General features: G+C 36.3%; 1 protein-coding gene across 3 annotated transcripts in view; it reads right to left on the bottom strand.

Annotated features, from left to right (window-relative positions):
- Window positions 1–27,472, bottom strand: part of SPATA6 (spermatogenesis associated 6) — a 143,401-nt gene that overhangs the window by 53,837 nt on the left and 62,092 nt on the right. For all 3 annotated transcript variants that reach the window (XM_047873115.1, XM_047873116.1, XM_047873113.1), the window contains exons 6-9: window positions 25,960–26,040; window positions 20,951–21,244; window positions 15,772–15,859; window positions 7,743–7,783 (exon numbers count right to left, since the gene is read on the bottom strand). In XM_047873115.1, coding sequence (XP_047729071.1) covers window positions 7,743–7,783; window positions 15,772–15,859; window positions 20,951–21,244; window positions 25,960–26,040 — 504 coding nt within the window. The remainder of the gene's footprint in view (window positions 1–7,742; window positions 7,784–15,771; window positions 15,860–20,950; window positions 21,245–25,959; window positions 26,041–27,472) is intronic.

Genomic DNA, 27,472 nt, shown 5'->3' with positions numbered 1-27,472 from the left:
GCTTCCCTGCTGTGAGTCTCTGACTGCAGTAGTAAGGTGAATGAACTTTGGTGTTGAGTCTGGGCTCTGATTTCCTTTTGTTAAACTTCCCAAGTGCTTAGTTACTTCGTCTCCTAGGATGCAGAACCCTTTACTAATCTTTACTGATCGGATTGGAAAATTTGTATCCTGGTGGATGTCTGTCTTTTTATCAACAATACTAATATATCTCTATCTTTGTGACTTTTTGTTGTGAGTCTGTGAGAAGAAGATCATAGGAAAATGAAAAAATGTCGAGCTACCAAATCCATCCTCGAGTTAGGCCCATGGATGAACAGGCTCTGAAATTCTCATCACACCACAATCCTCATAATAAAAACTCTGCCGTGGGTCACTTGTCAAAGTATCATGAAAACTTCTTCAGTGTTTCTTTGTTCTCTCCATGGGAAAAAACTGCTGTAGAAGAGATTGCTTCCAAACCTTCCATCCTCCTAGAAGTGCAGACTTGTCAGGTCTCCCATTTGAGACAACCGCTAGGTTGGGGCACAAGACACAAAGCACGCAAGCAGCACACGGACCAACATTACCAGACTTGTATATTGGTTTCCATTTAGGTCCATGTCCCCTCCAAGTTAGATTCAAGCTTCTTACACCTATTCACACTATAATTTTAAGTCATACAGTTACTATTCTAAGCAACATAATTTCACCAATGTCTATGCAAAGAAATACCTCTGCTGTCAGGGCAGCAGGGTATTCACAAAGCTCACCTGGTATGATTCAGCACTACTGCTCTTTACCCTCTAGTTTTCCCTTGTTCAAGTCAGGGCACCCAGGTCCCCAGCTATCCTGCTCCTGCTCTAACAAAGTAGATCAGAAATGGCATTCAGGTAGGGTGGGAATGTGAGATAGGGGAGAGATCATGCCAATTCACAGGTCACCAGATCATAAGAAGTCCTATCTACATCTGATGGACTGGCCTGTCCATCACCCCAAGATCCTGGCCTTCAAGCTACATTCAAGTGACTGCAGGGAACTCTGAGTGGTCTTTCTTGAGGAGGACATGATTATGTTCTATGTGAGGGAAGAAAGGTATGCAAAGATATTTGGGGGTTAGAGGGGTAGACTGTGTCAGATATGGTTAGCTGTCCACTAAAATTTGTGTCCCCTCTTATGAAGCATAAGATTAGTGGGAATTGGCTGCCTACCCAGGATCCCTACTTACTAGCCACTCTCCTCCCTGTGCTTCTAGATATGGCCACGTGACCAGTTCTTGTCAATGGAACATAAGAAGTGACTTAGAGCACTTCCGGGCTTTTAAGAAACAGATGCACTGGACTGTTAATGAGAAATAAAACTTACGTTGTGTTAAAACATTGTAATAGTAAAGTTTCAGAACATCTGGCATTACCCTAATACATTGAGTGAGTTAAAATCCAGAAGTAGAAATGTAGACATGACCTAGATAAGAAAGACAGTGATGACATAATGGGAACACAAGGAGTAGGAGCAGCCAGATTACAGGCAATACAAAAATCTAAGCAGAAAACTCTGACTTTGATGTGATATTCATTCATAAATTCAAACACGAGTTAAGTATCCACCAGATACCACACACCTAGCTATCAAAACATTAAATTTACTTTCACAAGTTTAGGAAGACATATAAAATCCATATTCTGCCAAATGAAAGAGGCACCCAGTGTAATAAGGCAATGCTAAGGCATGTGAGGATGTTAAAAGTGATGTTAAGGCTACCAGAAATCAACCATATATCCCACGTGTATTTCACAATTTTGCCTAAAGCAAGGTCTGCTTCTTCAGTTCCACAAAGGTGATTTCCTATCTCTTTTAAAGAAACAGAAGGACTCTTCAGTTTTGAGAGTTCTCATAAAATTCGTTGTCTCCAAATAGTTTTGGAGTAATGGATAAAGAAATGGAAGCAATGTTTACTTGAATGTCTAACAGTGAAAGGAGGGAGAGAGGATGATAAAGACACAGGGATGCAGACTGAGCTCTTTCGCAGATTTGCAAAATTTGTTTTCTGTCATTTAAGACGGGGGTAAAAATTCCTGTTCAATTTATAAGTCTGCATATAATCCAATTATATAATAAATATGAAAAGCTTTAAAATTGGAACCCATTATACAAATTTAAGTTGTTTTTTATTATTATGTTTTATGGTCAAAATAAATAAATGCAAAGGTGTTAACATGATTAAGAAGGCAGAGTAGAAGGAAAAACAAAGTGGAGATTAATAGGAAGACTGAAGTAGAGATGAAGACAACTGAGAAAAATTCCATCCACAACTGACATTTTCTTTGACGAAGTAGAATATGAAGTCATGTATAGAAAATGAGAAGTAGAACTTAGAAAGTCTAGACTATGTTATAGAATCAACAAGAGAATAAAATGATCAAGCAGCACTGAAGGCCAAACTGAAGCCAGAAAGGATGTATTTTTAAAGGCCCAAGTAAAATGGGTTCTATAAAGCTTTCCAGAAATATTCTGTTATTAGATATAGAGCCATTCATTTATTCAGATACTGATTATACATGGCATCATTGATTTTTCAACCTTTAGTCCAAAAGCCCCTGCAAAGGACAGAACTGTGTCTCCCCAAAATTCCTATGTCAAAGCTCTAACTCCCACTGAGACTTAAGTAAGGAATTAAGGTTCAATGAGGTCACATAGGTGAGGTTCTAATCTGAAAGGATTGACGATCTCATAAGGAGACCCCAGACTTTGTGCTCACATGTGCACACACACTCTCACTCTCTCTGCTATGTGAGGATGCAGTGAAAAGCAGCTGTCTGCAAGCTAGGAAGAGAGCTCTCACAAGATACCAGAATGCCTGGCACCCTGAGCTTTTCTACTGTCCAGCCTCCAGAACTGTGAGAAAACAAATTTCTGTTGTTTAAGGCACCCAGTCTATGGTATTTATTACGGTAGCCCAAACTAAGACAGCCCTCATGTTAAAAATGAATACTTTGTATTGCCGTCTTTTATATACCGAAATTAAACGTATTAAAAATGTAACTTACAGGGGCACCTAGGTGGCTCAGTCGGTTGAGCGACCGACTTCAGCTCAGGTCATGATCTCACGGTTTGTGAGTTTGAGTCCCGCGTTGGGCTCTGTGCTGACAGCTCAGACCCTGGAGTCTGCTTCTGATTCTGTGTCTCCCTCTCTCTCTGCCCCTCCCTCACTCGTGCTCTGTCTCTGTCTCAGAAATAAATAAACATTTAAAAAAAAATTTTTTTTAAATGTAACTTATGGAGTGCCTGGGTAGCTCAGTTGGTTTGATTTCGGCTTAGGTCTGATCTCATAGTTTGTGAGTTCAAGCCCCACATCAGGCTCTGTGCAGTGTGGAGCCTACTTGGGATTCTGTCTCCCTCTCTCTCTGCCCCTCCCCTGCTTTCTCTCTCTCAAAAATAAATAAAACTAAACTTAAAAATATTTTTAAAAATTAAAAAAATAAAAATGTAACTTCTTACATACCCACTTTCCAAAAAAATAAATCAATGAATTGTCTTAATTGTAGTATAGAGAAATTAATGGAACATGACTTAATTTTTTTTAATGTTTATTTATTTTTGAGAGACAGACAGAGTGAGAGTGGGGGAGGGGCAGAGAGAGAGGGAGACACAGAATCCAAAGCAGGCTCCAGGCTCTGAGCTGTCAGCACAGAGCCTGACGTGGGGCTCCAACTCACAAACCGTGAGATCATGACCTGAGCTGAAGTCCGGCGCTTAACCAATGGAGCCTCCCAGGCACCCCTATGGAACATGGCTTAAAATACACACTTCAATACATAAATGCCAAGTATGACTATTCTAAAAAATATAAAGGATGTTTGCACTCACATAAATAAGTTTGAAGTTGAAAAAAAATTCTTTTTAACATTTATTTATTAATGAGAGACAGAGCATGAGTGGGGCAGAGAGAGGAGGAGACACAGAATCTGAAGGAGGCTCCAGGCTCTGAGCTGTCAGCACAGAGCCCAACGTGGGGCTCGAACTCACAAACCCAAAGAGATCATGACCTGAGCTGAAGTCAGACACTCAACCGACTAAGCCACCCAGGCTCCCCAATAAGTTTGAAGTTTTAAAATGTAAGTAGATCATGGGGAGCCTGGGCGGCTCAGTCAGTTGAGCATCCAACTCTTGACTGTGGCTCAGGTCAGGATCTCACAGTTCGTGAGTTCAAGCCCTGCATCGGGCTCTGTACTGCAAGCTTGGTATTCTCTGTTTCCTTCTCTCTCTCTCTCTGCCCCTACCCTGCTCACGCTCTCTCTCTCTCTCTCTCTCTCTCTCAAAAATAAATGAACATTTAAAAAGATATAAATAAAATGTAAGAAGATCATAAGCCATTCCATACAAGAAAACCAGGAAAATAAATAAGCTGCTGTATACTTCATCATGGTATAATACTACACCATATATTTTTAACAAAACAAAGTATAATCTTTATAATATATTTGTATTCCTACAATATATGCTGTATCTCAAAACAATGTAAAGGTACTCTTGTTTTATGTAGAGTTAGACTGGTTCTAATAATTACGAACATGTTTTTCACCTCCATTATGGTTGGTGAAACAGCTGAAAGCCATGTAGGACATAAGAATTCCTCATTGTTTGGAACAGTCCCATTATTGGTAGAATACCTCATGTCCCTGATCATTAAATATTAAGAGTACTTCCCCTCAATGACTGTAATAACAGTCCCTGTTAATATCTAAAATGCCACCTTGATAGTAGTACAATGTCTACTGAGAACCAGTGTATTAAATGAATGCCTATTATACACAGGCACATGGAAGTACACATAGGGGAGAGAAGCAGCCAATGATTCAGATGGAATAATGGTAGAACAGAGGAGACATGAAACTAAAAGAACATGAGTGTTTATGAGAACAGCTGGTTATAATGCATTCAGGGTAAAGAGAGTTGAGTTTGGCCAAAAGAATATACAATGACCAAGCAACTACAAATATTAAAAAGGGAAGCAGCAGATTTAAAAGATAAAGAAAAGTAGGAAAAATAGAAAATAAGGATGTTAAAAAGCCAATATCCCTCAGTATACACCTTCCACTCAGACGAGACTAGTAGTTTCTCTTTTCTCCCAGGACACTGCACTTATTCCAAATCCCAAGATGTTTCCACATTGCTTTCCTTCTCTTGCCTATGCAAAATATATTTCTCAACAGAATTTAGGCAAAGTTCCATTTTTCTAGAAATTTTTTTGCAAGCACTCCCACATTTATGACATTTTTCCTTGTAGAAATCCAAGTGCTCTATCTACTACCTGAATATTTATTAACCAGCTACTATGTGCCTATAAGAAGAGCCTTTATTCTTTCCATAGAGAAGATAGCAGTGCTCAAGACTATATATACATTTCTATGAAAATCTACCCCTTGAATACAAAAATAATCCTGTGACCTTACTTACCACCCACTGCCTTACAAGGGTAGTATGAATGATCAATTTCTACTCTAACCCTAAAAGTAAAGAATCCAGAGGTGAAAGTGGGACAGAATTAAGAAGTTCAGTTCTTTCAAAGAATTCATTTGGAAAAGAAGATTGCAAACATATACACCCATCTTTAAATGGACCAGCCAACATACAGCTTACTTTATAAGCCAACATATAATTACTTTAGGATAAATACTGGTAACCTGTAACTTTATCCCTGTCTCTTCATTTGTATTTTTATATATTTGGTTTGCTTATTTTCTGTTAATAATCCACTCACACAATGCACATCTTTAGGAATCCACACCATACATCAGATAATATGCTAGGTACTAGCAATTATCGATAAGCTAGATCAATAAGGTCCCTATCATCCTGGAACTTAGAGATTAGTAAAACAAGCGGATTTTAAACAAAGATGCAAATAAAGATGAAAATAAATATATAATTATAAATCGTGAAGCATAACTTGAAGGAAATGTACAAAGACAGGCTTATCCCTTAAGTAGGCCAACTAAAGTGACTTCCCTGAGCCCCATGCAAGACAATGAATATTATACTTTTTGACTTACATGTGTGTGCACATACACATATATAACACACATCAGTGTGCATGTACATGAGTGTGTGTGTGTGTGTGTGTGTGTGTGTGTGTGTGTTTGAATATATTCCACATAACAGAGCAGGTCTGCATCAGGTGAATTATGCCAACACATACTCCTCTAGTGGCAGCCTTAAGGGCACAACTATACATAAATGCTATACAAAGGGCAGTTCCACCAATACAAATGGTATTATATTCATAGTCATACTAGTGGTTCTCAAATTCCAAAATTTGGATTGATGGCCAAGAGAACTGTATCAAAACCACCTGGAAACTTGTCAAAAATAAAAAATTTCCCAGTCTCCATTGTCAATAATTTTAATTTAGTACCTAGAATGAATTTTTATAAAGTTCCATCTACATAATTATGATACTGTTAGATGTGAGCCTTTAGTCAGACAGTGCCTTGACTCATTACTTAACTGTTCCATAGTTCTTTTATCATGCTCAAAGCCTGGCAAAGTACTCAAACTATGCTATTCAGTGCCAGTAAGCACAAAATAAATTATTTTCAAATAAATAAGCAAAGATATTGTAAGGAAAGTTATGATTTTTTTGTTCTTGTTGTTTTCTCAAATACAATGACACGCCTCATCAAGAAGCTTTCACTTAGGAAGAGAAACGACAAACTCTGAGACAATGCTTCTCAAAATGGAGGACACAAACTACGAGTGGTATAGCAGATAATTTAATGTGGTACCCCAAGTGATTTTAGATGATATACAAGATTATTTTACATGGCACATGGACATACACTAAATTACACTGAATTACAAAGAAAAAAATGTATTATCTTTTCAATTCTCTTTCAGTTAGTTATTGTTGTGTCTTCCACACCTATCACCGCTTATCTCATTTTAAGAAATAGAGAACATGCCTCCAAGCCTTTGGAAAACAACTGTTATCTAGCCTGAACTTAGTAACATTGTTTTGTTCATTGTATCCTTTAGGACTATCATCCATTTAAAACATAGGATACTGATTTTTCATTTATAATAGTGAGATAAATACAAAAGTGAATTTAAAGAGAATAGCATAAATTGCATGGAGATCCTGTAAAAATTATAAGGATGCTCTATAGATGACTGAAGTTTAGAAACAGTACTGTGTGGGGGCGCCTGGGTGGCTCGGTCAAGCGGCCGACTTCGGCTCAGGTCATGACCTCGCGGTCCATGAGTTCGAGCCCCGCATCGGGCTCTGTGCTGACAGCTCAGAGCCTGGAGCCTGTTTCAGATTCTCTGTCTCCCTCTCTCTCTCTCTCTGACCCTCCCCCATTCATGCTCTGTCTCTCTCTGTCTCAAAAATAAATAAACGTTAAAAAAAATTAAAAAAAAAAAAAAGAAACAGTACTGTGTGAGGTATTACTAAAAGTTACAATCAATTTCTCTATGTCTCTCTCACACACATATATACATATACATACACAAACACATTCAATAAGTAATTAATCTAAATGAATAATCAAAAGCCACAAACTGTTACAGGAAGACAGTCAATGAAAAGTCTATTCTACCACTTAACAATGTAGCCAAAATAATGATATTCCATGATATGACAATTACTGTTTGTATATTTTCTTGACGAAATGATTATGATAATCTCTGACTACACATATAAATAATGTGCATATGCTTTTATGTGAAGCCAGGAGAATTACCATTCAGTAATTTATACTACATACCTTATAATCCTTGGGTCGGTAGTAACCAAGATGAGAATGATCTGTAAAAGGGTATATCAAAGAATTAAACAATAAATATTTCATACTAAAAAGAAGAAAATTTGGGTTCATTTTTGGTTTTTGCAATTCTATTTCTATGATTATAATTTCATACAGCAGTTTTCAGAAATACCTTAAAGTCCATTAACAATGTTTTATAAGTAAAGATGATATAACACAAGTTAAAATCTGTGTCAGTTCTTGGGGCACCTGGGTGGCTCCTACAGCTAGGCATCTGACTCGATTTTAGCTTGGGTCATGATCTCACAGTTTGTGGGATCAAGCCCCACATGGGGCTCTGTGCTGGCAGCATGGAGTCTGCTTGGGATTCTCACTCCCTCTCTCTCTGCCCCTCCTCTGCTTGTGCATGCTTGTGCTCTCTCTCTCTCAAAATAAATAAACTTTATTTTAAAAATCTGTATCAGTTCTTCAATAATTAAGTGATTCCACAAATACTATTTTCATTAGAGTAGGATATATCAGAATATAGACCGGAATAATTTTTTTGTTGCTAATCCAATTTGCCTATATGAAATGGATAATCTTTAATTGATAAACCAGTTTATGACAAAATATAATTTGAATGTATATATTTGATAGATATTATCAAACTGTATGTGAATCCATGCTTGATTTGAGTGAGTATAATGGAAACAGGACCAGCTTCAGAGTGTGGTAGCTCATGTGGTAGCATAAGTGTATAGACCTTGTTGACAAATAGATCTGCATTACGGTCCAGTCCCCAGCACCTCTTGTATAACTTCAGCCTCATTATTCAACCTTTCTAAGTCTCAGATTCCTCATCTATCTCATCATAATCTGCTTTAAATATTATATTAGAGATCACATGTAAGGCATTAAAATAAATGTTAGCTACTATTATTAACACCATCATCAACATCATTACTGTCAAATTCTAAGTCAACAAGCCTAGCTGCAATTTCTGACTCTACCACTTATCGAACATATTGCCTTGATCAAGTTATAGAATTAATCTGTGTTTCTTTCCTCATTTTAAAAGTATGAAGATGGGGCGCCTGGGTGGCTCAGTCGGTTGAGCGTCCGACTTCGGCTCAGGTCGTGATCTCGCGGTCCGTGAGTTCGAGCCCCCCGTTGGGCTCTGTGCTGACAGCTCAGAGCCTGGATCCTGCTTCAGATTCTGTGTCTCCCTCTCTCTCTCTGACCCTCCCCCCATTCATGCTCTGTCTCTCTCTGTCTCAAAAATAAATAAACGTTAAAAAAAATTTTTTTTTTAAAAAGTATGAAGACAATGGCTACTTTGATTCACAGAGTCATAGTAATGATTAAATTACACAGCTTATAAAAGTTTCTAGCACAGTATCTGTAACAAAGTGGATTATAAAACTATTCTAAATCTCTCCCAGGGTAAGGACCACTATATTACACATGCAGATTTTGGGTTTTTACTCATTGCTTAAGGAAGTCAACATTTAACTACTATAATCTCTATATATTGACATTCAAGCACATCATGACCACTACTTCTCATACATTCTAGTCAAAAGCACTCTAACATTCTATATTTTACTTTCCCATGCCATCATATCAAAAAAAAAAAAAAGACTATATAGAGACCTAGTCTATATTCAGTCAATTAATCACCTATCTTTTACGGCACAAGATCTTGTTTTTTTTCCAAGTGTCCTGAATCATCATAGAGAATAGCTGAAATATCAATGTCTTTCACACAAGGCCAACCTCACCATGTAATTCAGTAAGACTCAACTTACTTCAAGGGCTTTTCAAAATTACAAATAAAATAAATCCCATCTCAACTCCTCTTCCATAAAGTCTAATAATGTACAGCATGGCCACAGGAGCAGGAGAAATAAAAGAATGATAAGGACATAATGAACCTAATTCTCCACACATGTTAACTTTGAAAATTAAGGTAATAATTTCTGAACTTGGTATATGTTCTTTCTTGCAGCTAATGTAATATGAAAAGTATCAGTGTATTAAAACATTTATAAACTTACCCTAATACGACAGATTTGTAATTTTTTTATTTTTAGAAATCAAGCTGTTACTGAGGTTCCCAATGTTTGCCCTAAATCACTCTTACCAATAATTACTCACTAACTATCTTCTAAAAGCAGGAGATAAAAGACATAAAAAGTCATGGCCTGCAGTCCTAAAATGCTTGTACTTTACTTGGGTTAAGTTATACAAAGTTGAATAACAGCATCATATAAGAAGAGTGTGAAGTCAGAATGGTACAAGCAATTAATGCAATTAGTAAGTCCTATCAGAAATAAATCTCTCAAAACTAAAGCAATCAGAAAAAAATTCCTAAAGGACAAGAAAGCTAACCTGGACCTTAATGCATGGGCCACACTTAAGAAAAGTATGAAGAAAAATTAAAAGCTAATTCAGATTAGTGTGTGTAATGTGATGTGTGTGTGTGATCTTGACCAACTTTGACTTTACTTCTTTAAACCTCTTCATCTGTAAAATAATAGTTTCTAACATTCTTGAGGTTATCTTAACTAACCAATAAAATAGTAGTACTTAAAATAGAGGCCAGCAGAAAATACACATGCAATAAATATTGACTATTATTTGATTCTCTAATAACCTCATGAAATAGATGTTATGAACTAAATGCTATATCCTCCCAAAATTGATATGTTGAAGCCCTAACCCCCAAGGTGATGGTATGTGGAGATGGGACTTTTGGGTAGTCATTAGGATTAGACTGGTCACAAAGGTAGGTCCCTTGTGGTAGAAAGAGTGCCCTTATAAGAAGAGACACCAGAGAGCTTGCACACATGCATGTGCTTGCTTAAGCAAGCTTTGTGCTTGCTTTATTTATTTATCTGCATGTGCAGAGCTTGCAACTCTGTATCAGCTAATTCCTTCTATCAACTTAATTCTTGAGCCCCATTCTGATGGTTACTGCCAACATGTGTTCCCTATGAGTCAATCCCTATCTTGGCAACCTGTATACTATCCTACGTTGAAGGGTACTATCATCTTCCTTTTTCCTAATTTCAAGGAATTGAACTCCATTCTGGTAGTTAGTGCTACTCTATTGCAAAACATTCCTGTTGACAAATATGTGTGCCTATGAACCTTCAAAGAGCATGCCCCTGGAGTCCTTTATCAGCAATTACCCTACTGCTATCCCAATGCCCACACAACACCCTAACGTTGGCTTCTGCTCTCCTGTGAATCTTCATGGAGCACACAGCCATGCATTTGCTATATGCCAGTCTCTATTACTGGAAGCAAAGCTAAGAAGTCCAGCTTTATAAAATAAAACCAGCATTTAATATCCCTCAGGGGATCCAACCTTCTAAAAAGGAAAGACACATAACATGTGTTTTCTATCTCTGGTTCACTTGTGATACGTTGACCGGAAACTGTTTACTCTGACCTCTGATGTTCTCATCTTTCTTATTACTAATTTTGTCTGAAGTCTCAGTAGCAAAAGTCTCAGACTTTCCCCCTCACTATTTTTTTCTTGTCTGAAGTTTAGCAAACAGCAAACTTATCAGTGATTGGAAGGGTGATGGTCATCAAAAAAGATAAATAAATACCTAATAAGCACATGAAGAAAACATTAAGTGCTATTAGTTAAATATAAATTACAATTGCAGTGAGACAAAGGGAATAACAAGTGTTGTCAAAGATGTGGAGAAATTAGACCATCATATACTGCCGGTGGGAATGGAAAATGGCACAGTCATGTTGGAAAACAGTTGGCCATTTCTTAAAAAGTTAAACATAAATTTACCAGATGAACTGGCAATTCCACTCTTAGGTATCTATTCCAAAGAAATAGAACGATGTATCTATGCAAAGACTTCAATGCAAACGTTCAAAATAGCATCCTCCATAATAGCCAAAAAGTGGAAACAATCCAGGGACTCAGGTTGGGAATATACATTTACTGCCAATGGGTATGAGGAAACTCTTTTGGATGATTAAAATATTCTAAAAATGGATTGTGGAGATTTTACAATGGTGCAAATTCAAAATCCTTCAGTTTTGTGCTCAAAACAGCTGAATTTTATGATATATAAGGTATAGCTTACTAAAGCTGTAAAAGATGTTTAATAAATAATAGAGAAATGAAGAAACTAAAAAAGGAGTTCCCAAAAATGACACAGTTCAGATGCCCACTGGTCTATGAGAGGAGGAGGCACACATGTAATTAAAGACAAAACAAGATATTTTGTTAATAAGTATAAACATGATGATGATATGCTATTTTACTCAGAACAGTAAAATGTTACCATTTATTGCTATCTATTCAAATTATGACATATTAGGATTTGGAATGTAATTTCCAATTTATTTTACAAACAAAAACCATCAAACATAGGGATTAGTGAAAGCTCATAAAGGATTACAATTTTAGGTAGAAATGAAACTCAGAAAAGAATCTTCAAATGAAGGTAATAAGCAAGTTTCCTCCAAGGAGGAGACAGAATCTAACGGCTTTTCAAATTCCAAGCAAATAAAAAAGGGACCAGGATGATGCCTTCAATTTCCTTTTCAAAAACATCAATGATTGGATAAAGCTTAGAAACATTCTTGCAGCACAAGACATGTTGCATCTCTTCAAAGGGACTGCACAAATTACAATTAGAATGATCCACTATGGAAATGCCAAAGAAAGAAAAAATGTGCTTGAAAAATGTATCTTAAAAACAAAACAAAACACCTGAGTGGAAGTAGAGAAAGTATTAGGAGGGTGGGAGGAAGGAAGTTGTGGTGAGAAGCCCTGGACCCCAGACTGACCAGGGCTGTTCTGGAACTCTTTAATAAGCCACTTAACCTGTCCAGGCCTCTCTGTCATTTTTCTTGATCAAATATAGTTAAATTCATCCTCACGCAATTATTATGATGACTAAAATAGTCAATGGCGGTGAAATGGTATCCTATAAAAACTTAAAAAAAATTTAGGCAAGATAATTTGGTAAGAAAATGTTTAAGAATTTCCATTAAAGTAATATTAGTCATTAGTGAAAATTCACTCTTTCTTAAGAGACTCTATCATAAGAAATTCCCACATGTATTTAAAAAGTGGATGAGACCCCAAAACACAACCACTCAATTGTCAGAAAGGGGGAAAAAAGGCAGTCAAAAGAATAGGGACTTTAAAGTAGAGAAATGAAATGGAAAAACCCTTTCTTTAAAAGACAAGTAATAAATGTACAAAGAATAGAATTTTTAAAAATCACTGTTTGGCAAACTTTCCAGTAATAAATTATTTCAAGCAAGAATCATCAGTATATGCTACAGGGGTCAAAGTTGAGGAGTAAGAGGATATAATAGTCTCAGAGTATCTCCCCACTAATTACAAAGAGAAGAAATAGCACCTTTGTGACAGAGAAATCTAGCAGACCCCATCTTAATTAAGTAAGCAAATGAATATCACCAGTAACAAAGCAATGTGACATACTTCCTGGCATGTTGCACGCATCGCTTCTGTTGTATTCTCGGGGGAATGAATAACCTAAATCTAATCATGAGGAAAAATCAAACAAACCCAAATTGAGAGACATTCTATCAAATAACTGTCCTGAACTCTTCAAAATTATCAATGTCAAACACAAAAAAAGATTAAAGAATTGATCCATTTTAAAGAAAACTAAAGACACACGGCGACTTAAGGCCATGCGTGATGTGGAATTTCTTTTGCTATAAAGATATTATTAGGACAAGCGGCCAAATGTGATTTAGGTTTATAGATTAGCCTATGATGATGATGATGATGATGATGATGATGATGATTATATCACTGTTAATTTTCTGCTTTTCATAATTGCATCACATAAGATAATATCTGTATTAGTCTCCTCGGGCTGCCATAACAAAATGCCACAGACCAAAGGGATTACACAACAGACATCTATCTCTCCGTTCTGGAGGCTGGAAGTCTGAAATCCAGGTGCCAGTGCAGTCAGGTTCCATGAAGAGCTCTGGCTCTGGCTTGAAGGTAGCCATCTACCTACTGCCTGTGTCCTCACAAGGCAGAGAGAAAAAGCAAGATCTCTGGTTTCTCTTCTTATAAGGGCATTGATCCTATCGTGAGAGCCCCAACCTCCTAACCTTATCTAACTGTAATTACCTTCCAAAGGCCCTATCTCCAAATACCAGCACATTTAGGGTTAGAGTTTCAGCATAAAAATCTTGGAGGGACACAATTCTGTCCATAGCAATGTACTTGTCAAAAGAAAGTTAATACACAAACATACATACAGATATGGAGGCAGGGAGGGGAAGGAGATAGAGAGGAAGAGGGAAAGCAAATATTAGCATTTGAGGATTCTAAAAGGTATAATGGGGATCTTTTTATTATTTCAACTTTTCTTTAAGTCTGAAATTATGTCTAAATAGAAAGTTAAAGGAAAAAATGTGGACCTCACTAATGACCTCTCTGATTGTACTTCACATAGGTAGCTGGCTGCATCGATCAAAAGTTACTGAAACTTTAACAGTTCTGCTGGCAAATATATTATAATTGTCAAGAGACATCAGACGCTTCAGTGCATTCTAAAAACATCTTCCAAAGAAACATCTACATTGGAGTTATTTTCGATTTTCTTAAACCTTATTTTCCATGGCCATAAATTTCTTCCAAGAGGGGAAACAAAGTATAACATCTGTTCCTAATTTCATATAATCTGCTACCATGGTAATAAAAGACTTATTGATTACCACATCTATCTCCCTGTTAACGCTAAAAAAGCTAAATAAATGAGCACAAATTCTGCATGTTCTCAGAGAAGAATGTTTCATTTCTTCTCTGAAACATTAAAAAGGGAGAGAGAGAGAGAGATTGCACACTACAGTTTAGAAACAGAAAGAGATGGGAGCTCACTATAAGTTATGATTGTGTTTTTTTTCACTCTGTCTCATTTTTCTTTTTCTATGCCTTCCTCAGTGTGTAATGAATTCACTTAAAGGCTGCTGGGGAATGTTGCTGACCGACCAGTCAATGACTATAGATATGACACTCAAATATCCCTAATTATAAAATACTATTTAATCTTCTTCCTAAAAGTCATCTTCATTATCACATTGAACTTAAGTAGTAATTTATCTAACCCTTAGAACCAGGGCCTACAATAAAAAAGATTCTTATAAATTAAACATAAAAGACATTATCTCTTCATAAATATAATAATAAATAATTATTATATTGACAGCTGAAATTTACTAAGGCCTGTGTGCTAGGGCATTTTACATGGTCACATTTACTGGGTTATCTTCACTTTTTTTTTTTTAATGTTTTTATTTATTTATTTTTGGGAGGACAGAGAGACACAGCATGAGCCAGGGAGGGGCAGAGAGAAAGGGAGACACAGATTCTGAAGCAGGCTCCAGGTTCTGAGCTGTCAGCAGAGAGGCCAATGCAGGGCTCAAACCCACAAACCGTGAGATCATGGCCTGAGCCAAAGTCAGATGCTTAACCGACTGAGCCACCCACGCACCCCTCTTCATTCTTTAATATACTGATTATCAAAGTAGTTAAAATGATTTGTTCAAGAATGCCCAATCTATAAATAAGTGACAGAACAAGTATTCAAATATATGTATAATTTTATGTCTAAAACCCATAACCTTGAACTTTTTACTATGGTGCTTTCCAAATCTTTTCTACAAACTAAGGGGTATATGTTAAGGTAGGAAAATAGTTCCATAGTCAAATAATTTTAGAACTTGTTGAGCAAAACAAAATCAAGTTGGTTTTTTTTCCACTAAAAGGTATTAGTCTTTAATATGCTACTCTGTATGTTGAATCTCAAAGAGAGAGATTAGTTTATAGCAGCACAAAAATTCTATTATTTTTGAAGTACCTATATGGGTGTCCCACAAGTTGTAAAAAAAGTAGCATATGCCTTACTACCTAATAATACAGCAAAGATTCTATTTTAGTTCACTGATGTCAAGTTAAAGGCTTGACTGTAGCCAAGGCAAGTAAAGCAATGAAGAGAAATAACTTTTAGCTTACCATTGTGCATCCTGGACCATCCATCTCTTTCACAGTCTCTGCCCGAAGAACCAAATAAAGCATCAGCCCTGGGACTTGGAGGGTCGACCTGGAAGAAGAAGGATTTCATAAAGTCAAAAAGAACTTAAATGTTCTTCCAGTCTCATGGCACCAGAAAATCAACTCAAGTACATAGACCATTAGTCATCAGGTTAATGTGATAGTGCCTATTATGGTTCAGGCATATCCCAAAGCCAGAGCTTAGTTGAGTATTTTGCTGTTCATGTTTAAATAAAATTGAAATTAAACTTCAGAAATCTCTAATTATATACTGAGTCTACTTTCAAATGAACAGATTTATAGTTAAAATGCCCACTACCCCATTGTGTAGGTGGCTTTCCATTACAAAGTTACAAAAAGAGGAATCTATTTTGCCACATTTAAAAATTTGCCACATTTGCTACTTATATAGATGTTGAATCCAAACAGTGTCATTATTTGGCTGTGTTCAGAGCCCAGCATGCGCAGTGCTTCATAGCCTACAGTTAATAACAGTTAAGCATGTTTTCTAATGAAGAATAAAAAAGTCAGAGTGATGTAAATAATAAAAAAGATAGCTCTATTCATCAAAATTAAAAACTTAGTACATTAAAAGGACGATATTAAGAGAGTGAAAAGCAACCCTTGGAATAAAAATAACTTGCAAATAATTATCTATTAAGGCATTAATATCCAAAATATATGAAGAAACTTCTACAACTTAAAAAAAAAAACCCTCAATTAAAAAGTGAGCAGAGAACTTAAATACACATTTCTCCAAAAGATATACAAATGACCAATAAACACAAGAAAAAATGTTGATATCACTAATCATTAGGGAAATGCAAATCAAAATCATAGTGAAAGATACTACTTCATGATATAAACGTACTTAACACCACTGAGTTATACTTGAGTTTTAACTATGGTGCTTCCCAAATCTTTTCCACAAACTAAGGAGTATATGTTAAGGTAGGAATACAGTTTCACTTAATCACTTAAAAATGATTAAAATAGTAAATTTTATATTGTGTATATCTTACCATAAACTAAAAAAAATTAATTTTTAAAAAGGAGAGTGAAAAGACAAATATTTATAAATTATATAAGTATCTAGAATCCTAATATATAAAGAAAATTTACAATTCAACAACAAAAAGATAAACAACCCAATTAAAAATGGACAAAGGACCTGAATGAATGTTTCTCCAAAGGAAATACAGAAATGCCTAACAAGCACATGAAAAGATGCACAAGATCATTACTTATGAGGAAATGCAAATCAAAACCACAATGAGAAAAAAAAAAAACCCACAATGAGAGACCACTCCACACCCCCTAGGATGGCTATAATAAAAAGAAAACAAAACAAAATAATAAGTGTTAGTGAGAAGGTGGATAAAGTAAAGCCTGAAACACTGCTGGGGACAAGGTAAAATGGGACCACCACTGTGGAAAACAGTCTGACAATTTCTCAACAAGTTAGAAACATGCATAGCACATACCACGTGACCCAGCAATTCCACTCCTAGGTATTAAAACAATAGGCACTAAAACAGGTACTCAAGTTGAAACTTGTGTATTAACATGACTAGAAGCATTATGCACATAACCCAAAGGTGAAAAAAGCCCATCCATCAACAGATGACCGGATAAACAAAATGCGGTACATGTCCATACGATGAAATATTAGTCGACCAAAAAAGGATCAAGTACTGATACATGCTATACCATGAATGAAAGAAAACACTGTGCTAAATGGAAAAAGCCAGACAGAAAAGTCTACATTTTGTAGGATTCCACTTAGGTGAAATGACAGAAGAGGAAAATCCACTTCCTGATAGAAAGTAGATTAATGGCTGCCAGGGGCTGAGGAAAGGGAGAAATGGTGAGTGAATACTTAATGAATACAGGGTTTCTGTTTGGGATGATGAAAAAGTTCTGGAACTAGATAGGAGTGACAGTTGCACAATATGAATGCATTTAATGCCACTAAATCATATACTTTAAAATGGTTGAAATGGTAAATTTTATGTTACAAGTATTTGACCACAACAGAAAAAAAAAAAGATCCTATTCTGTATAAATGAAAAAGAAAATAATTCCATTTAACTTTTCTGGAATGGTTGTGCCAGTTAGTTTGGGAGCGTGTTAGTTGCTTTCTTGAAACTGCCCCTTACTCTTTATGACTATTTTTCACACAATGTATGCAAAACTAGAATGTCTTTCCTAAAAGTATTAACTTTTTATATGTGCATGTATGAAATTAAAATGTTATCAATTTGTTAAATGCTTTTATTTATTTATTTATTTATTTATTTATTTATTTATTTATTTTAATGTTTTATTTTTGAGAGAGAGAGAGAAAGAGACAGAGTGTGAGCAGGGGAGGGGCAGAGAGAGAGGGAGACACAGAATCCGAAGCAGGCTCCAGGCTCTGAGCTGTCAGCACGTGGGACTCGAATCCATGAACTGTAAGATCATGACATGAACTGAAGTCAGATGCTTAACTGACTGAGCCACCCTGGCACTCCTGTTAAGTGCTTTTAAAATCATAAATGGTTATGGGGGAAAAGAGACATCTCTATGCAAACACAACTGGAAAACTCCAGTTTCCTATACAATAATGTAAGCAATTTTCTAACTGTAGGCGTAGAAGTATGCATTTTTTTCCTGTCTATTGAAAAGCTGCAAGGGAAATCTCTTAAATAAAAACATTAAAGTTTATACCAAGCAGGATTAGGATTATTCCATTTTGAACACTGATGTGAAAAACAATAATTTAGTAAGAATTTTAAGAGCAGTTATTTCCCTAAACAATTTTGTTTTGTGGCTAACTCCCAATAAATATTACTGGTTATCTTTGTACATAGGCATTTTAATTAAAATGCTACTATTCCTTCAGATTAGAATTTTTTTTTAATTTTTTTTTTAACGTTTATTTATTTTTGAGACAGAGACAGACAGAGCATGAACGGGGGAGGGTCAGAGAGAGAGGGAGACACAGAATCTGAAACAGGCTCCAGGCTCTGAGCTGTCAGCACAGAGCCCGACGCGGGGCTTGAACTCACCGACGGTGAGATCGTGACCTGAGCCAAAGTCGGCCACTTAACCGACTGAGCCACCCAGGTGCCCCTCCTTCAGATTAGAATTTAATATATCCTTTCTTTTCAAAATAATTTACAACTGTAAGCAGTCATAAAATTAAAGGTTTTCTGAAACTGCCATCAAACAAGCAAATAAATCTTATCTGGATATTGTTCAAAAAATAACAAAAAATGTGACCAGAACCTATAAACAAATTCTATAGAAATAAGACAAATGTAATCACAATCATCTCAATAAAATATTTGCATTTAAAAGTAACCATTGTAAAATTTAAAAAATCTGTTACATTGGGGCTCCTGGGTGGCTCAGTTGGTTGAGTGTCCGACTTCAGCTCAGGTCATAATCTCACGGTTCGTGGGTTCGAGCACCGCATCAGGCTCTGTGCTGACAGCTCAGAGCCTGGAGCCTGCTTAGGATTCTGTGTCTCCCTCTCTCTCTCTGTCCCTCCCCCGCTCATGCTCTGTCTCTCTCTCAAAAATAAATATAAACATTAAAAAAAATTTTTTTTAATCTGTTAGTTTAAAAGAATAAAGGATTCATAGTCAAAATATAAAAATGGAATGAAATGTTGCTTAAATGTAATTCACTTAATTTTTTCTTAGATGTCACACAAAAAAACTAACCTTTCAGGTGGTGTAGTTTTAAAATACCCATTAGGGGCGCCTAGGTGGCGCAGTCAGTTAAGTGTCCGACTTCAGCCAGGTCACGATCTCGCGGTCCGTGAGTTTGAGCCCCGCGTCAGGCTCTGGGCTGATGGCTCAGAGCCTGGAGCCTGTTTCCAATTCTGCGTCTCCCTCTCTCTCTGCCCCTCCCCCGTTCATGCTCTGTCTCTCTCTGTCCCAAAAATAAATAAACATTGGAAAAAAAATTTTTAAAAACCCATTAGACCATCAAAGGAGCATATTTACATATTTACATTTATATTTACATATTAGAATAAAAAAAATGAATTAAAGTCAGAAATAACTTTAGGCACACTGAGGTGGCTCAGACGGTTAAGCGTCCAACTCTTGATTTTGGGTCAGGTCATGACTTCACGATTCTTGAGTCCGAGCCCTGTATCAGGCTCTTGTGCTGACAGCGCAGAGACTGCGTGGGATTCTCCCTCTCCTCCCCCTCACTCTCCCTCTCTGCCCCTTCCCTGTTCGTGCTCTCTCTTTCTCTCCCTCTCTCAAAAATTAATAAATAAACATTTTTAAGGAAAAGAGATAACTTTATATATAATCCCAAAAGGCATTTTGCTTCTACAGGCACTTAAAGCTTAATGTTCATTACTATTATTAGATATATTTATGAGTAATTTTTATTAATTTGTAGGTCTTTGTTAAAGAAACACTTTTAAGATAAAAATTCTTTGCAAAAATTCAAGAAACTATGAGAATTCTAAGAAGGTCCTTTATTACATATTCTGAAATATTACAGACTCTTAAAATTAGCCAAAGTCTACTTAACTATCACATGAACACAAGTTCTAAGCTTAAACCATATCAAAAGGCTTCTGTGTGGAAAGATTAGAACTATACAACCCTAAGTTAACTCTCTTCACTTTCAAAGGCCTTCCCATCCTCATCAAATAATGATTTGCTTCAAAGATCCATTATATAAGGTTTATCCAAGGGACATAATATCAAAGGGAACTTACTTGCCATTATAATTTTCAAAAAGGCTAGAAAAAGGGAGTCTTCTTTTTTCATAAAGAAAAGTTGGTCCTCTTTTAACACCCTCCTCTGCCATTTTAGTCCTAATGTCAATTATATCTAAGTTCAATTTGTAGAGTTATTACACTGTCCAGTGTATAAGAAGAAAGGAAATGGGTGCTTAAAAGACTTAACATGGCATTCATAATGGAACTTGATCTCTGTCAGGTTTAAAGACTGACAAAAGAATGTTCTTTTACTCTAAGCTAATTTTCCATTTTAGATTGCCAGGCTAACAGTTCAGGAAAAATAAATTATTAATAGAAGGTAGAAGTGAAAGAAGTTTCAAGAATAATATTTTAGTGAAAGAATAGATTAGATCAGTTTCCAATGGAAATGTTTAAGAGAACACATACATGTCTAATCACAAATGGAGGTTTATCTGTTTCTTTTTTGAATTCATAGGGTCCCAGATTTAAATGGGCCAGCCGCCGCCTGGTGTCTTCAGATAGCTCACACATGCGTCTTTTTGTGTAGGGAGATGGAGAGTGTGATTTTGAAGAAATTGTAGGCTGTTCGTAGTTTTTTGCATTTATGCAATATTTATTTCTCTCAGGTGACTTGGATTTTTTCTTCTGTGATCTTGATGTTCTGCTTTGCAGTCTGCTGTGTGATTTTTCAACTGGAGCCGTATGGTAAATAAATTTATCCTAAACATACAAAATAAAAGTTAACTTAGGCAGAAGACATATGTAGAAATATATGTAGATATATCTATCTATATATAAACTACAGGTAGGAAAAAATTTTTAAATTAATTTAAAGCACATATAATCTATCAAAGCCAATTAGATTAGTCTTTCCTATCTATCCTAGATAACTCTTTGTCTAGTAGTTAATAAAGTATATGGTATTAAGTCTAACAAGTCCAATATTTAATCATTTGAAAAATCTAAGAAACAAGGTCAGAAAAATTAGTTTTCAGTATATTAAAAAATGAATGTAAACATTGGTTTATCATTTATAATTAAAAGTATCCAAGTAACTGACTATATAGTTTAAGAGGACTCTCTTTAGTAATGTTACAAATACGCATGGCTAATTAGTTGCTTATGACATCTTTATGGAGAAAACATAAAATAAGTTTCACTTATACTGCTATGATTATATACATACGTATAATGTAAACATCTGAAAAAGAGCTTTATACATGTTTTCATGAAATGTATTGTTTGGATTATACAAGATGATTAGTATTTTAAGATCTCTTTCAAACCAAAACTTTACAATTTAATGACCAATAGTCATTCCATCTTAATTCTGATTCCATATTTTTATAAATGTAAGAAGACATGAAAGACACATATAAATGTTAATGACTAGTATTCTGCTAGTAAAATTGGTTAGCAGTCTAAGTTTTTAAAAACAAATGTTATATTTCCAAACTTTTTTGTGTTATTAGGATAACATTTCATTTAGTCCCTGCCCTATAGGTGCCTTAAAATTTGGATTACTAGTAAATAACATAAGACCTCTTGACTCATTATCTAGAATTATAAGATTTCCAATATTAGAGAAAATGGACAGTGAGAGAATCTTTGTATTTCTAACTTTAATCATTTTAAAAACCCATCAATCCTACCTCCCTCTCTACTTTCTCAACCCCTCCCCTGCTCGTTAAGGGCATTTATTCTAATAAAATACAAATGTGACAGAGAAGGGAAGAGTCAAATATTTTTAAAAAGTAAACAGGGGGGCGCCTGGGTGGCACAGTCGGTTAAGCATCCGACTTCAGCCAGGTCACGATCTCGCGGTCCGTGAGTTCGAGCCCCGCATCGGGCTCTGGGCTGATGGCTCAGAGCCTGGAGCCTGTTTCTGATTCTGTGTCTCCCTCTCTCTCTGCCCCTCCCCCGTTCATGCTCTGTCTCTCTCTGTCTCAAAAATAAATAAACATTAAAAAAAAATTAAAAAAAAAAGTAAACAGGAAAAAAATGTATTTTTCCAACTGGAAAAATAAGCCCATGGGTTTCATACAAACCAGCACCATCCGATTATTTCTTCATCTTCCTTCTGCAGCTATTAATACGCTCCCACCTTCTCCCACCTTGTTCAATGACTTCAAGTCATTCAGAATTTTTCTACCTTATCACATTTCATCCATCTCTATGACATCACACTGATGCACAGAAGCAGGAATGTTAGCACAGGCAAGGACCTTTGAGGTTTAATAAAATGTTCAAGTAGTGAAGATTTCCAAGACCTTGGACTGAGACTTCTGTTTCTCAGCTTTAATTACTTTTACTCACCTCATCTTAGATTTCGTCATTGTGCAGATCCACTGCATTCCAAACTCTGAAATCCCTTGCTGACCAAAACTACTTTTCCTCATGGTACTTCTTTTATTCTCGCTGAATCTGCTACTTGCCCTCATCACCTCCTCACTCCCTGGACTCTCTTCTTCAAATCTTCACACATTTTTAGTATCTCTTACCTCCAGACACAGATGAACCATAATCATCTCTTTCAACAGTGCTATAAAGTTGCTTTGATTATATCAAATCTAAAATAACTAACCTCATCTTTCTTGGTTACAGTTTACGAATGTTGAATACTAGCAGAGGAAGTTATAAACTAAGATATATCTAGTACAGATACATGCTGCCTAACTCTATCCAATCCTTAATGCATCCTGTTCCTTCCCAGTAGAGCTGAAAATAGTGGTTGTTAACATGCTGTTAACACAGTGGGTCCCTCTGACCAACAGGGTAATAGCATGTGACATAAGGAGAGTCTTGAAAAGTGCTCAAGTCTTTTACTCCTTTTTGACAACCATCCTGCCTCCATGTGAATGAGCCAAAATTAGGCTACTAGAAGACGAAAGTATTGTGGCCACCATTCCGGCTAAAATCAAGCCAATTACCAGGAATATAAAGTCCTTCCCAGACCAGAAACTCAGCCAACTGCCAGACAGAGTGAAGCTATCCTAGATAAGTCAGCCCCAGCCTTGCCAGTTCAAACCAAAAGAACCACTCAACCAATACACAGAACTGTGAGAAACATTTTATTTTAAGCCACCAAGTTAGCGTTGCTTTTTACACAGCAAAACCTACCCGATATAGCAGACTAACACACATATTAATAAAACTACTACTGACATTTAATTAATTCATAATAAAGTCTACCTTTAGTAAGTAAAAAGTGTAAGTAGAAAACTAGTTTTATTTCAGAAAGTCACAATAATATGCTTAATTTTTTCAATCCATTCAACTGGTGACAAAACATCAATTTGAAAATAATGTGCCAAAAGGAATAGAGATCATTACAAGTATTTGTAAACTTAAATAATTTTATAGTTTCTTTCACTCGTTCTCTCTTAAAAACCAAAATGGTTTGTCTTATTCTTATGTTTGAACCTGCAAATGCTGCTTTGCAGCCATTAACATTTTAATTTTAACCAATATTCAGTTTTTAAAAAGTAGATTTATCACATTTTCAAATAAGGGCAAGTAAGATTAAAATTCTGGCTGATAACATTCAAAATTTTAATGTGTAAGTATATACTCTGTTGTGCCTACCAGACAATGTTTTCTATCTTGTATTTTACCTATTGTCTTCCCTCCCAATTATCTTTAAAAAAACTTCAGTAACAGTCACCAAATTAATTAGTTATATGTTATGTGCCAGACACACTGCATATATTCTCTAATTTAATATTTAAGGCAGCCTGATGAGGAACTTGAACCCAGATCTGATTCTGAGGCATATTTTCTTAAACAATGTCTGACACTGAAGCCTATCCTATTATATCTGTTCAATGAATAACACATGACAAACACTGAAATAGCAAGTTTAAAAAATAGCAAGTTAAAAAATGGCAAGTTAAAAAACTTTACGGAGGAAAATGTTAATTCCTAAGTCTGATGAAAGTCCTAATGGGGGGATAATTTTACATTTCGAAAGGACTCTTCACCAAGCTGTACACTTAGAACATGTGTACCTTTCTGAGCATATGCTCTACTTCATACTTTTCTACCCACCCACCAGAAGGGCAGACCCTGATGAGGAGAGAAAAAATTTGTCTGAGTCCGGGTAAAACATTTTTAACAATTTACAAAAATGCACAGTACATATCTCAAAACAAGTCAGTAACATCTCTGCATCTGGCAAGCATAGGTTGTTAGATCTCTGCTAGCTGCATTTCAAAGACAAATAACTATAGCCATACTATGTATCTTGTCAAACAACGTAAGAATGAGCCCCTTGATAATTTTATATAAACCATACTTTACCTTCTTAGCTTACGTCACAGTTATCATCCTTAGCAAATTTACTCTAAAACTGAGAGTACAGTAAATTAACACTCCGCTGTTGCCACCATGGGCCCAGTCCTGCCTCGTTTGGATCCTCAGGGCTTTATATGCTCCTGGCTCCTCATCCATCACAGGCTGTTCATTGTTACCTAATCATAATGCAACTGCATATGAGTGATGCCTAGACATTATTAGATAATTTGTGGACAAGGCAGTAAGATGATCTCGGGGACTCAGTGAAAAGTTAGACTGGAATGAAATACCAGGTCCATATAACTTAGTTGACTAAAGGCAGTTTTTACAAATACACAAGGTACTTAGGGTGAAGTGTCCAAGCTTCCCTTAGTCTGATACCATCAGTGTGGCCACCAAACTGAGCAAGAATCATTTAAGGAATGAGAGAGACTCAGGAAACCATACTTACTAAACACCAATATCCCCGCATGAAAACCTCTGGTCACATTTGCTAAAAAGAATCCTCTGAACTTTTTGCAGTCATCTGTAACTCCTATAAGATTTATAGAAGCCTCCCATCTAGCTCTCTGTAAGGCTTCTTGATCTCAACATCTTTCTGGCAGACTGATTTCTTTGCATTAAAAAAAAAAAAAAAAAAGGCCCATGGCATTACAAATAATAATTGCATCGTGGCACCGCCTATCATGTGTACCAAACTCTTCACTCTCACATTTAAGATGCAACTGAACTGCTAAATACCTTTGATAATTGTTTTGCTTACACTCCAGATTGACCCAAAAAAATGAAATGAGCTACGGTCAAAATGAAAGCATAATTCTCTCCAAATGCCCATAACTATCAACAAATAAGTTAAACCATTAAATAATTTAAATAAATGATTTGAAGGGCGCCTGGGTGGCTCAGTGGGTTAAGTGTCTGACTTTGGCTCAGGTCATGATCTCACGGTTTGTGAGTTCAAGCCCCGTGTCAGGCTCTGTGCTGACAGCTTGGCGGAGCCCAGAGCCTGCTTTGTATTCTGTGTGTGTGTCTCTCTCTCTGGCCCTCCCCTGCTCACACTTTGTCTCTCTCTGTCTCTCAAAAGAAATGAATAAACGTTTAAAAAAAATTTATAAATAAATAAATAAATAAAAGATTTGAACCTGAGTGCGGCACTTCCTCGAGCTTATCAGACATTCAGTTATCACTGAGGTCGTAGAAAATTCCAGCTTTGGAGCAATTCCCTGAGTAAAAAAAAATAATAATAAAAGGTATTATTAATTATTTCAATTTCTGAAAAAATAGAACTATTAGTGATAAAACCATGACCTGAAGTAACAAACACTTATCAAGACTTAGCCGCTTCATTTGTTAGTTTGACCTTCCTACTAAAACTAAAGACAACACAGTGATGCTAAATGTTAGCAAGTAACAGTTTCATTGCTGATGATTCCCTTACAAGTCATTATATTACCTTTATGTAAAACATAATGCTTTTTCCATTTTCCAGTATTTCCCTGTCAAATTATTCTAAGATTTTTAAACTATGATACAATAATACTAAAGTCAGAAATATATAAAAACACTTAATGGATTTGAGCTCTTTTTACTTTTACAAATTAACTTACTTAACTACACAATCAAGAAGTACTTTGGTGGCGCTTAGGTGGGTTCGTTGGTTAAGCATCTGACCTTGATTTCGGCTCAGGTCGTGACCTCATTGTTTGTGAGATCCAGCCCTGCACTGGGGCTCTGCGCTATTAGCTTGCAATGCTTGGGATTCTCCCTCTCCTCTATCTCTCTGTCCCTCCCTCCTCCTCCTCCTGCTTGTGCTCTCTCTCTCTCTCTCTCTCTCTCTCTCTTTTTCAAAATAAATAAACTTAAAAAAAATACTTTGGGGGCGCCTGGGTGGCGCAGTCGGTTAAGCGTCTGACTTCAGCCAGGTCATGATCTCGTGGTCCGTGAGTTCGAGCCCCGCGTCAGGCTCTGGGCTGATGACTCGGAGCCTGGAGCCTGTTTCCGATTCTGTGTCTCCCTCTCTCTGACCCTCCCCCGTTCATGCTCTGTCTCTCTCTGTCCCAAAAATAAATAAACGTTGAAAAAAAAATTTTTTTAAAAATACTTTGGACACTCTCATGTTAAAAAAAATTACACCTTGTAGATATGCAGTTCTTGAAACAGAAGAGAGATAAGTCTCTACCAACTCCGCCAACATTTCTCCCCTTACTGTATGAGTTACATTCAGATCTATGAATGAATCTGGCTTCTATTGCTCGCAACATTTCAAACATCAGCTTTAACACTGTTTTGTTTTTTTTTTTTTTTTTTTTTTAAATTTTTTTTTTTTTTCAACGTTTATTTATTTTTGGGACAGAGAGAGACAGAGCATGAATGGGGGAGGGGCAGAGAGAGAGAGGGAGACACAGAATCGGAAGCAGGCTCCAGGCTCTGAGCCATCAGCCCAGAGCCTGATGCGGGGCTCGAACTCACGGACCGCGAGATCGTGACCTGGCTGAAGTCGGACGCTTAACCGACTGCGCCACCCAGGCGCCCCAACACTGTTTTGAAATAAGTGGAGACAAATGGTAAAATTCAAAGGAACAGTCACAAAGCACCTGCCGAAATATTTGGAAGCACACAAATCACACATTCACCAAAACATGAAAAGATATTGTG

Source organism: Prionailurus viverrinus, chromosome C1 (genome assembly GCF_022837055.1).
Source record: "Prionailurus viverrinus isolate Anna chromosome C1, UM_Priviv_1.0, whole genome shotgun sequence".
NCBI lineage: Eukaryota > Metazoa > Chordata > Mammalia > Carnivora > Felidae > Prionailurus > Prionailurus viverrinus.
The sequence above is the reverse complement of the archived record's forward strand: the minus strand, read 5'-3'. Positions and strand labels throughout refer to the sequence as shown.